At 34.7% G+C, this 13,776-nt stretch overlaps 1 protein-coding gene across 7 annotated transcripts in view; it reads left to right on the forward strand.

Moving 5' to 3' along the window:
* The window catches only part of MEF2A (myocyte enhancer factor 2A), a 163,799-nt gene that overhangs the window by 87,806 nt on the left and 62,217 nt on the right, over positions 1-13,776 (forward strand). For all 7 annotated transcript variants that reach the window (XM_023254974.2, XM_023254973.2, XM_045058880.1 and 4 more), the window contains one exon: positions 11,004-11,207. In XM_023254974.2, coding sequence (XP_023110742.2) covers positions 11,004-11,207 — 204 coding nt within the window. The remainder of the gene's footprint in view (positions 1-11,003; positions 11,208-13,776) is intronic.

Raw genomic sequence — 13,776 nt, forward strand, 5'->3', positions numbered from 1 at the left:
AAATCTCAAACAACACACCCTTGCCCCTAGAGGATCTAGGGGGAAACAAGCAAACAAACAAACAAACAAACAAAAAACTCAAAGCCAGTAGAAGGAAGGAAATAATAAGGATTAGAGCAGAAATAAAGACTAAAAATATAATAGAAAAGATTAAAGAAATCAGGAGCTGGTTGTTTGAAAAGATCAACAGAATTGATAACCTTTAGTCAGACTCATCAAGAAGAAAAAGAAGACTCAAATAAATGAGAAATGAAGGAGGAGAAATAAACTGGCACTTCAGCAAACAGAAGATTATAAGATAATTTATGAAGACTTATATGCCAACAAATTGGACAACCCAGAAGAAATGGTTAAATTCCTAGAAACATATAATGTACCCAAGCTAATACAGGAAGAAATAGATTGATTACTAGCAATGAAATTAAATCAGTAATCAAAAACTCCCAACAAACAAAAGTCTAGGACCAGATGGCTTCACAGGTGAATTCTACCAAACATGTAGAGTTAATACTTATTCTCTTCAAATTATTTCAAAAATAGAAGAGGAAGTAAAACTTCTAAATTCATGCTATGAAGCCAGCATTACCCTGATACCAAAACCAAATAAAGACAATACAAAAAAAAGCAAACAACAGACCAGTATCTCTGATGAACACAGGTGCAAAAATCCTGAACAAAATCTTAGCAAACAAAATTCAACAATACATTAAAAAGAAATCATTTACCATGATCAAGTGGGATATATTCCAGGTTGCAAGAGTGGTTCCAATGGGTCATATTCACAAATCAATTAATGTGATATCTTATATTACCAAGAGAAAGGTAAAAACCATATGATTATCTCAGTAGATGAAGAAAAGGGATTTGACAAAGTGCAACATCCATTCATGATAAAAACTTGCAACAAAGTAGGCCTAGAGGGAACATACCTCAACATAATAAAGACAGTATATGAAAAACCCATACCTAACCTCATACTCAGTGATGATAAACTGAACGCTTTTCCTCTAAGATCAGGAACAAGACAAGAATATCCACTCTTCCATTCTCACCACTTCTATTCAACTTAGAACTGGAAGTCTTAGCCACAGCAATCAGACAAGGAAAAGAAATAAAAGTCATCTAAATTGGTAAGGAAGAAGTAAAGCTGTCCCTATTTGTAGATGATATGGTATACTATATGTAGAGAACATTAAAGGCTCCACTGAAAACTTACTAGATCTGATAAATGAATTCAGTCAGGTCACAGGGTATAAGATTAATATACAGAAATCTGTTATATTTGTATATACAAATACTGAAGTAGCAGAAAGAGAAATTAAGAAAAACAATCCCACTTAAAATGGCACTAAAAATAATAAAGTACCTAGCAATAAACTTAACCAAAGAGGTGAAAGACCTGTACTCTGAAAACCGTAATACATTGATGAAGGAAATTGAAGATGACATAAATATAAAGATATTTTATGTTCATCAATTTGAAGAACAAAAATTGTTAAAAATGTCCATACTACCCAAAGCAGTCTAGAGATTTAATGTAATTCCTTTCTAAATAACATTTTTCATAGAACCAGAACAAATAATCTTAAAATTTGTATGGAACCACAAAAGACTCCAAATAGTCAAAACAATCTTGAAAAAGAACAAAGCTGGAGATATCACAGTCCCAAATTTCAAGATATACTACAAAAGTGTAGTAATAAAAAACAGTGTGGTATTGGCACTAAAACAAACACATAGATCAATGGCGCAGAATAGAGAGCCCAGAAGAAAACTCACACTTAATATGGTCAGTTAATCTACAACAGAAGAGGCAAGAATATACAATGGGGAGAAGACAGTCTCTTCAACAGATGGTGCTGGGAAAACAGCTACATGCAAAAGAATGAAAGTGGCCCACTTTCTTAAACCATACACAAAATTAAATTCAAAATGGATTAAAGATCTAAATGTGAGACTCAAAACCATAAAACTCCTAGAAGAAAACATAGACAGTGATTTCTTTGAAATCAATTATAGACAGTTCTGTAGATGTTTCCTAGGGCAAGGGAAACAAAAGTAAAAATAAACTATTGAGACTTGTGTCAAAATACAAAGCTTTTGCACAGCAAAGGAAACCATCAACAAAATGACAAGGTAACCTACTGAATGGGAGAAGATATTTGCAAATGATATATCCAGTGAGGGGTTCATATCCAAAATACATAAAGAACTTATACAAATCAATACTTAAAACAACAATCAATCTGATTTAAAAATGGACAGAGGTCCTGAATAGACATTTTTCCAAGGAAGACTTAGAGATGGCCAACAGACACATGGAAAGATACTCAACATCACTGATTATCAGGGTAATACAAATCAAAACCACATGAGAGATCACCTGTCAGAATGGCTAGAATCAAAAAGATCAGAAAAAAGTGATAATGAGTATATGGAGAAAAAGGAACCCTTGTGCACTGTTGGTGGGAATGCAAATTGGTACAGGCACTGTGGAAAAAAGTGTAGAGGCTGCTCAGAAAATTAAAAATAGAACTACCCTGTGATCCAAGAATAACACTACTGGGTATGTACCCAAAGAAAGCAAAATCACTAATTTACAAAACTATATGTACCCCTGTGTTTATTACAGCATTAATAGCCAAGATAAGGAAGCAACCCAGGTGTCCACCGACTAATGAATGGATAAAGAAGATACATGGCACAGTACAGAACCTGCTTGGGATTCTTTCTCCACCCCCCACTCTGCCCCTCCTCCACTCACACATGCTTTCTCTCCAAGTAAATATTTTTGAAAGAGGATTCTTTAAATTTGATAATGCTTAAAATAAAATTAAATATCTAACATGTTTCATGTACAGAAATTTATAAATCTGTTTCATGATATATTCAAAGTGCTGAATGGGAAAAATCTTTAGCCAAGAATACTCTATCCAAGAAGGCTGTCATTCAGAATAGAAGGAGAGATAGGTTCCCAGACAAACACAAACTAAAGGAGTTTGTAACCACTAAACCAGCACTGCAAGAAATATTAAAGGGGACTCTTTAAGTGCAAAAAAGAGACCAAAAATGACAAGATGAGAAAGGATCAGAGAACTCCAGAAACCACGACAAAACAAGTAATGAAAACAAAGATTCGAAATTTGGGGAGGAATTCTTAGTAATCAAGGTCATGGGGGCTGCATAAATCTTGATTCTTCCAACATAATTTCAAAAAAATCAATACAGAAAAGCATAAAAAAACAATTCGAATTATACAAAACCTATATATAGCCTTGGCACAACTAGAAAGCAAAGAATGTCCAAATTCATTTTAACTTGAAGTTGGAAAATATTACCAAGTAACAATATGCTGTTTTCTTCAAGTTCTGCAAGTCTTTGATGGAAGCAAGCATACTTTAGAAAAAAACTATGTGGAAAAGAGAAGAGACTTTATGACTGTCTAAAGTTGATTTGAAATCATTACCAAAAAAGGAAAGTCTACCCTAAGTACAAAATTCTGAAAAATACTACTTGTAGATAAAACAGACTGGAGGTAAAGGGTTTAAAATTTATTCCATTCAAGGAAGTGGTCTTGGAAAGGTAACTGTTTGAGGGAGAAGAAGGTATAAAACAAGGCAGAGGTAATCTTTGAAAAATGCTTGTTAGATGGAAAAGAAGGGAAGTAGGAATCCGTCAAATAAAAGATACAGAAAGTATATATTGAATAATAGAAAACTCTTCTCCCTACTGCTGATACCCCTCAAAAGCCTTCCATTAAAGAGACCATACTGTACTCCATTAAAAGAAGAGGTGCTCTTGAGTGAAGGCTAATTAATCCACCCTCCCACTGCCAGTCCTTTCCATTGCAATTCCGTGATGCCAGCAGTTCTACCTATACAAACTGTTACAAAGAAGATGACAAAATGACAATTTACAGCTGTTCAGGTGATGAATTTGTTGCCACCAAACAATGGAAAAGTGGAAGAAACTTGTTATATGATAACTCCCAAGCTGAAACAATTTTCTGTAAATAAGTATTTAGGAATGTGACATAAAAAAAATCATCATTCCTGGGGTTCCTGGGTGGCTCAGTCGGTTAAGCATCGGACTTCGGCTCAGTTCATGATCTTGTGGTCTGGTCTGTGAGTTCGAGCCCTGTGTGCTGACAGCTCAGAGCCTGGAGTCTGCTTCGGATTCTGTGTTTGCCTCTCTCTCTGCCCCTCCCCAACTCGCACACTGTCTCTCAAAAATGAATAAATGTTAAAAAAATTGTTTTAATCACTCAAAATTTTCAAATAGGAAGAATAGAAATGGATTTTTTTAAGGCATAGATGAAACAAAGTGATTGAACTCCAGAAAGAAAAGGAAAGATAATATATCAAAGCAAAGACTAAATTACACAGTGACCATAGAAGAATAGATTGTAATGAAACCTTAGTAAGATCACTGAAGGAAAGCAGGAAAACGACTAAGTGAATGGAAATAAGTATGTTCAAGGGGTTATAGAGAAGGTGATTGTAAAGGGGGATTGGTAAGAGAGGTCCAACTTAATATAATTGCAGTTCCTGAGGAAGAAAAAGAATACCATAGGAACCAGCATAGTGGATCTCTTGCTGGTAAAATCAAAGACCATTTAAACATCAAAAGAAATGAAGATACTAATTGATTATAACTCATAGAATAAAATAACCTATGAGTTGATACTGACGTGAATGAATGAATGCATAAATGGAGGAAAAGCAAACTGTCTTACAATAAAATGCAACTGGTAGTAAGTGTAGGTACAATGTATTATGAAATGAGAAAATCCCCATTTGACAACCAGCATAGTAATAATTTTTTTAGGTAAGAATCTTGAGTGGATGCTACGATCAGTTTATTAAAGTTTGATAAGTGAACAGGATATTTACATGGCAATTTTCATAAGATACTTACTACTTACAAGGGGGAAAATAGTAACTTTGCAAAGGAAAAAATGTGGCAGACACTGTTTTAACCAAGTTAACAATTCCAGTTAGGGGGCAAATGGATTTCATGTGCATTTTCATGTGACATATTGTGGAGACAATATCACTTCTAAGCTGTTAAAATGCAGTCTAAACAATCAAAAAGAAACATCAAAGTCTAATTGAGAGAAAGTGCCAAGGTCCTGAAAGACAGACTGAGGAAGTATTTCAGATTAAACAGGGTGCAGTTGAATACAACATCGAATCCTGAATTGGATCCCAGAGCTAGGGAAAAAACCAAAGTCTTTTTTCCCCTATAAAAGAAATGAGTGAGATAATTGTGAAACTTGAGTAAAGTTTGTAAATTAGATAATAGTGCTATATCCTTGTTTTCTGATTTTGGTAATTGTGTTTGTCCTTGTTTTTAAGAAAGTATTTGAGGGCTGGGAATGCAAGCTGGTGCAGCCACTCTAGAAAACAGTATGGAGGTTCCTCAAAAAATTAAAAATAGAACTACCCTACGACCAGCAATTGCATTACTAGGTATTTATCCAGGGGGTACAGGTGTGCTGTTGTGAAGGGACGGACACATGCACCCCAATGTTTATAGCAGCACTATTAACAATAGCCAAAGTATGGAAAGAACCCAAATGTCCATCGATGGATGAATGGATAAAGAAGATGTGATGTATATATAAAATGGAGTATTACTCGGCAATCAAAAAGAATGAAATCTTGCCATTTGCAACTCCGTGGATGGAACTGGAGGGTATTATGCTAAGTGAAATTCATCAGAGAAAGACAAATACCATATGACTTCACTCATATGAGGACTTTAAGAGACAAAACAGATGAACATAAGGGACGGGAAACAAAAATAATATAAAAACAGGGAGGGGGACAAAACAGAAGAGACTCATAAATATGGAGAACAAACTGAGGGTTGCTGGAAGGGTTGTTGGGAGGGAGGATGGGCTAAATGGGTAAGGGGCACTAAGGAATCTACTGAAATCATTGCTTCACTATATACTAATTTGGATGTAAATAAAAAAAAATTAAGTATTATGTTGAAAAAACATATAAAACTTTAAGACTAAATCTAAAGCCACCATAGTCAAGACAATTTTCTATTGGCTAAAAGATAGATATATCAACCAATTGAACAAAATAGAGAGTTGGGAAATAGACCTACACAGATTTTGGCATTTAGGTTATGGCAAAAGTGTCAAGATAATTCAATGGGGAAAAAGGAATGTCTTTTCAATAAATGATGTTTCGTCAATTGAAAAAAAAATTATTTAGGGGCAAAGGGACCTTATATATAACCTCTGTCTTATTTCAAAGAATTCAGGAAAAAAATTGTGTACAGGTATTTATTTAGGGAAGGAAAACATGGTAAAATGTTAACAGTTGGGGAGTTTGGTTGAAGATATATGGAAAATTTTGTACTACTAATTGAAAATTTTCTGTAAGTTTGAAAATACTTAAAAACAAGTTAAAGGGATGATAGAGTTTATAAGAATATAAAGTTAATTTTATATTCTCATATAAGTTGTTAGCAATAAACCAGAGTGTTTAAAAAATCGACTAAGTGCTATAGATAAGATGAAAAAAGATTTTATTCATAAAACTTGAAAGTGAAATATTGATACTATAGTTTTCAACGTTATGTCTTTGGTGTCACTGAAGTAGAAGTGTGTTCTTATGCACATTTTTCTGTTGCTGAAAAAGCTCTTTTTGGCTTGGAGTAAGTTGGAGGAATAGAGAAGAGATTATTATAAATTGTCCTCCACCAACTCCTTTCTTCATCTTGAGCTCTTTGATAACTTAGAAGAAATGTTTTTGAGTAAGTATTTTTGGAAAGGAAAACAGGGACTGGCATCCTTTACTTACTGATAGTGAACTATGGAGTTTTCTTCCATCATGCTTAATGGATATTCTGAAGCAGCATTACTTGTCTCAGTCTTACTGCTGATTTGTTCATAGCTCACTTAATTTGAAAGTCTTTGACTAGAGTAAGGATTATTCTTGGAATAAATGCTTTTGCTTTGCTGATTGTCATTTTCTTCCTCTTCTTCAGTACTGGAAGTATGGAAAAAATTTTTTTCAGTGGTTTTTTTTTTTATTTTTTTTATTTTTGAGAGCATGCAAGCAGGAGAGGGGCAGAGAAAGAGGGACAGAGGATCTGAAGCGGGCTCAGTGCTGACAGCAGTGAGTCTGGTGTGGGGCTTGAACTCACGAACCGTGAGATCAAGACTTGAGTCGAAACCAGATGCTTAACTGACTGACCTGCCCAGGTGCCCCTGGAAAAACATTTCTGACTAAACTTTGGTAAATTCAGAGTTTTAATGCAGCAAATACATCTAGGTACATTTCAAGACATAAATGATTTAAAGTTCAGTATTTTAAAATAGTGAACTTTAATAATGGTATTCTTATATTCATTATATTCCTATAGTGATATAATACAATGCCAGGATTCTGAGACACAGTATTGCAATCAGTAATAAAAATTTAAAACTTTTTAATGACAGATATTATGTAAACAAAGTTAATATGTAAATGAGAAATTTGGGAAAGTATTTGTAAAACCTAGCTAATATATCTGTACAAGGAGCTTTTACTTAGATAAGTAAAAAGCACATCACAATACAAAAATGATCAAAAGATAAGCAGTTTAGAGAAAGCAAATCTCAAATAACAACAAATACAAGAAAAAGATGTCTAATCACTACTAATTAGGAAAATGCATGTTAAAGAAATGAGATTTTTATTTTATATCTTTCATACTAGCAAAACAATTGTAACATTTATATGAAACAATTGTGAAGTTATTTAAAAGAATACCTTAGTATACCATTTGACTTAGAGGCATATCTACAAGATGTGGTTGAATGAGCGAAATAGAGAGTATTGGTAGAGTCCCAGTTTTATAAAATGGCTGACAAAAATCCCTTCTGTGTGTATACATGTGCATGTGAATATGGTTATGCAATCTTGTACAAAAATGCAGAATGAAAAACACTAAATCAGAAACATTGGTTAAGGGGATGATGTTGGTGCAAGAGAAAGTAGGGAGGCAAGCATAAAATGTTACATTCCATATATATGCATTTATATAAAGTTAATATATGTGTTTGTGCATTTATATTATAAGGAGTTTTTTAAAGATTAAATAATGATATTTCTTTTCAAAAGGTTAGGAAAGGAACCATTAGGAACATGCAGTGTGAAGTATGTACCACAGATAGGGAAAATAACAAAATTCCTAAGGAGGAAAGTAGCTGGTAGTTAAGGAAGACACATGTGTGCACATATGTACATAAACACACACCAGTGAATTTTTTTTTTTTAGTTTTTTATTACATTTATTTATTTTTGAGAGACAGAGTGAGACAAAGAGTGGGGGAGGGGCAGAGAGAGAGGGAGACACAGAACCCAAAGCAGGCTCCAGGCTCTGAGCTGTCAGCACAGAGCCCAACACAGGACTCGAACCCACAAACTGCGGGATCATGACCTGAGCCAAAGTCGGACGCCTGACTGAGCCACCCAGGCGCCCCACACATCAGTGAAGTTTAATGGATGTAAAGGAGAGTGAAGGGAAATAACTTTAGATAGAGAGTTTGAGGCCAGATAATTTATTTTGTTTACTTAATGAGTTTGGATATTACTTTTAATGCAGTGAAAAGCTCTGAACTTTTACTTATATAATTTGATTTATGTTTCAAAAACATCACTTGGGCAGGTATGTGGCACGTATATTGTAGGGTATAATAGATGAAGCAGAAAATTCAATGTAATGATTATATCAGTAATATACATGAGAGGTGATATAACTTGGCCCAGGCTGATAGTGGTGTGAATAGAAGTGAACAGATTTGAGATACGTTTTAGAGGTAGAGTCGCCACAATTTGCTGATGGATTGGATAGGGCAGATTATGGGAATAAGAAGGACCAAGGATAACTCTTACATGTTTTTTTGGTTTTGTGTGAATGGGAGGTGGTGCCATGTGCTGAAATGGAGAAGAATATGGAAAGAGCATATTTGTTTTTAAAATCATGGAACTGGATGCAATCACCTGGCAAGGACTGTGAGGGTAAAGAGGAGAAAGGAGCCCAAATCTAAAGCTTAGAGGTACTTCAGTAATTAGAGGTGAGGCACTTCCTTCTGCTCATTGAAGGAAGAGGATATAGCTGTAAAAGCTGACAGGAAGCACTGAATTAGGAGGAAAATGAGGACAGTGTTGTGTCATAAAACACCTGGAGAAGAAAGTGTGAATATGGTCAACTGTGTAAAGTGCTGCTGAGGTATATGGTAAGGTAAGAACGAAAAAAGTGACCATTGACTCTAATCACATTAATTAGGTTGCTGATGATGACATGGACAAGTCTTAGTGGAATTTGGGGAATGGAAGTCTGATTGCAGTAGTTGAGGAAAGAATAGGTAAGCAGTTGGAGATGACAACTACAGACATTTCTTTCAAACATGTTTACTGTGAAGTAGATCAAAGAGGAGGGGCAACTGGAGGGGCAGTATGGAGTCCAAGGAGATGCTAGAACATGCTTCTGTGCTTCTGGTCTTTGATCTAGTGGAGAGGAAGGACAGCTTGATGGGAGACAATGATACTTCCGGAAAGGAATAGGAACAGAAAAGTCAGCAATAACAGCAGAGGGGTGAATGTGGAAAGCTACAGGTGAAGTGTTTACACTGATAGATATGATGATGGGAAGTGGTTTGAGGCAAAGTTATGAGCAGAGAGTGGACTTGAGACAGAGAAGGTGGGAAATAGTTGACTTGGAGAATGGGCTAATGAGAAACAAACCAAGTTATGATGGTTAGGCAGTGTTGAGTGTTAGCTGAGATTTATGGTCATCAGTTCAGAAACACCAGAGGGGCGTGTGTGTGTGTGTGTGTGTGTGTGTGTGTGTGTGTGCGCGCGCGCATGCCTGTGTGTTCCCAGGAGTTGTCAGCTACTTGGATAAAGATACAGGGATAATTGGTGTATGTATTGGGGGTCAGTTCCTGGTTGGGGCTGTGCCAGGCAAGTATGTTCATGAGAGAAGTTTGGTAAAGTATGTGTGTTTGTAAGGGAGTGAAAATAGTGATGGACCATGAAATCTAGAGAGGAAAGAAAGGACATGAGAATAGACAGTAACAAAGTGGTGAGGTAAAAATGGATTGGAGGACTGGATATAGGTTAAAGAATTTCTGGAGAAGTAATGCAAAATAGAAGAGCTAGATAGGAGGCAAAATGGAATACGTGAAGTTGAGATTTTGGAGGTGATTTTTGGTGAAAGGTATAACAGTAGGAGTGAGTTCTTGACATGTGGAAGTGGATCATTTGGAGTTGGGAGATGTTTTTGCAGTGATATTTTACACAGATACTGAAATCACCAGAGATAAGAGTAGGGCTAGAAAGAAAAGTATCAGGTGATAGTTATCAGTGCATGAGGGGGTCATTTGGTGCCTATCACAAGGAGAATTATTTGGTGGTATAAATTTCATGGTGTGAACTTGAAAACATCTGAAGTTTTTGAAGGAGAAGGAAGGAAAAATAATTTGTAAGACAGAGTAGGGAGCAGAAAGGATATACCTTTCAGGCTCTTGAAAATAGTAGATATAATATTTAAAACAAACAAAAATTGGTCTCTGTTTGAGAGGACTTAAGGTGACACGTTCCAGTTAGAAACTGGAAAAAATATTCAAAGACGAATTTGAGGACTTTGGGGAATTTGTCCATCCCTAGGCTGTGAATTTTAAACTGGATAAGGGGTCAGTGATCAGCTGTGTCCTTCTCCGGTTCTTTGCCTTCTGCAGCAGACTGGCAGCGAAGGATAAAGGGAAACCTCCTCAGGAAACTGACTGCTCTGTCGGGAGATAGAAGTTAAATGTAGGACTGTAGTCTTGTGGTACATGGGGGAGTAGAGGCTCATGTGGAGTGTGAAGCTAGGAACCTTTTTCATCTTTGGAATCTGACTCAGTATTAAAAGAGGGCTCATCTTTAGGTAGCCTGTATTCAGGTACTGCTAATGCTTTTCCTAAAAATATACCTTTTTTTTTTTTCTTGGTCTAGGTCACTTTTACAAAGAGAAAGTTTGGATTAATGAAGAAAGCCTATGAACTTAGTGTGCTCTGTGACTGTGAAATAGCACTCATCATTTTCAACAGCTCTAACAAACTGTTTCAGTATGCCAGCACTGATATGGACAAAGTTCTTCTCAAGTATACAGAATATAATGAACCTCATGAAAGCAGAACCAACTCGGATATTGTTGAGGTAACACATATCTCTAGTATGCCTGAATTGCAGTTATAATTGAATCTTCCATTTAATAACTTTAACTGTCAGATTGCTTTTCACATCCAAATTATAAATCAGTTTATATATGTAACTTACTTTTTTCTCTGAATCATTTCTTGGAATGATCTAATTATTGCTATAATAATATATCCATAGATTTTTCCCCCCTCTGAATAATTTCTTAGAAGGATCTAATTATTGCTTATGTAATGACCCACTTATGCTATAAACATCCTGTTTATTGAGACAAAATAAGCTAGGCTGTTGTACTATATACAGCAGTATAATCTAACATTTTATCTATGATTACTTATTTTGTATGAGTTTTAAAGTTAATGTTATGAACTATATCACTTGGAATAGTATGAAGTTACAGTTTTAATATGTCTTAATCATTTCATTATGTCAGTGACTACCCACAACTTGAAACACTAATGAAGTGGAAGAAAATGACGTAAATATTTGTATTTTGTCAGTAGTGCTTTAGTTGTGGGGGAAGATATCTTTATTTTATTTTATTTTATTTTATTTTATTTTATTTTATTTTATTTTATTTTATTTTATTTTATTTTTTTACCTTTTCTGCTGTCCTTCAGTATCTCTTATAATTCTGCTGACTTACTTAAAATGAAAACAAACAAAAAAAAATTCAGGGGTTATTTCCATCTTATTCAGAAATAGTGTTTTAAAGCAAGCCCTTCAAAAAGAATCGGTATACTTTCCCCTTTTATTCTTTTCTACTGCAAAATCTTTTTATAAAAGTTAACTTACCATATATATTTCTAATGGCATTCTAAATTAGCTTTGTACTTTTGTCATTTTTGTTACATTTAGAGATTTTGTTTCATTTTTATTCAAAAGGGAGTCTTTCCCCCCACTAAAAAAGATGCATACTTTGGCTTACTTTTGTAATATTAGAAAACTGTCCCAGTTAATTAGGGATTTCCTTGGTGAAAATACTGAAACCATGTGAAATGATGCAGAACTAACTATAAATGAAGAACTAACTATAAAAGAAGAAATGAAGTCCTAATCTAGATTTTGAGTTAAGATAAAGATACCTTATTTTGTAGGAATCTAATTTATTTGCCTCCACAGATTAAATGCATTCTAAATTTCCCTATACTGTATTTCTCTACTACAACCATTCCTTTTAATTGATTTAGTTTGTTACTGAAAAAAAAAAATTCTGCTACTTATAATTTTTTTAAAAAAAGCACTTCTGTTACTTTTTAGCAATTAATTAATTGCAACGAGAAGTAAAAGCATCATGTAATTACAGCTACAACTCATCTCTGTGCTTGTTGCCCACAGTTTTATTTAAATGGTTCACTGCTGTGAACATCCCCTGAAATGTGTATGAAGCTTTTGATTTTGCCCTTGTTGATCATTTCAGTTAAACTACATGATAACCTCTTAGCCAAACCCCTTAATGCAATTATGTTTATATCAATTGTAAGTTACTTTGTATTATTTAGCATTTGTGGTTTTAGCAATACAAGTCAGTAGACTGTCCCTGTTATATATCAATGCATTTTGAATTGTAATTTTATAAATTAGAGGATCCTTATTTGGGTAATCTTATCAGAGACTTCATAACTGGATTTCCTTGAAATGGAGATTATCCCTGGTGTGTTTGATTTAAAATCTTATTTTAAAAATCTCTATATCTTATCAAAAGCTCCACTGCCTAAGTCAAAGAAACAGAGTTGACTTTTATGATGCCAACAGATAGATACTCAAGCTAGTTTCATTGTGGAAGGCAGCCATCCCCTTGACCCTAACTACTCTGCTCTTTCATTGCAGCAGTTGTTGGTCTTGGCCCCTGGAAGTTGAGGGTGCTCCGCACAGCCTAAAGCTTACTTCTTTAGAGAATATGAAGAATATAGTCTGATTTAATCCTCACAGAACTTTCAGACTACCTCAGTCTTCACCTCTGTTGTGGTCAGCAGTCAAAGTGTAAGAGAGTAAATCCCAAACATTTTTTTAGCAGTCTCTATTACAATTTACTTCAGTATGAAGGAAAACTTTTGCAGGTCAATTCTCAATTGGGATTTTGATGTTTTCTTTTTAATTGAATTTCTTAGGTATAAGTGAACATGAATATTACCAGTAGTTCTTTATGAAGTTTGGAATTCTATAAATGCAATGGTTAGAAGACACATTGGCTTATTATAAGGTATTAATTTGTTGGTAGGATAAATTACAAGGCTTAATTTACTTTGCATGTTAAGTTTACTGAATTAACCTTCATTATAAGACAGTGTTGGTTACCCCAGATGTTCTTTCTTCTACATAGAAGGGTAATGCAACTACATCCTGAATAGAAGTATGTACATATCTGAGTTCCTTTTATCAGTGGTGGTAATGGCTTATACTAAGGTAGCTACAAAGATTGTTGTGAACCAACCTAAGTTTATAGGACCAGAGTAATGACAAATACATAAACCATAGTTTCCTATGGGCCAGGCACTTACAAATATCTCATTTAAGGATATTTATGGAATACAATTTTAAGTATTTTTTTTTCATATAGGGTCCTTTG

The sequence above is a fragment of the Felis catus genome, chromosome B3 (genome assembly GCF_018350175.1).
Source record: "Felis catus isolate Fca126 chromosome B3, F.catus_Fca126_mat1.0, whole genome shotgun sequence".
NCBI lineage: Eukaryota > Metazoa > Chordata > Mammalia > Carnivora > Felidae > Felis > Felis catus.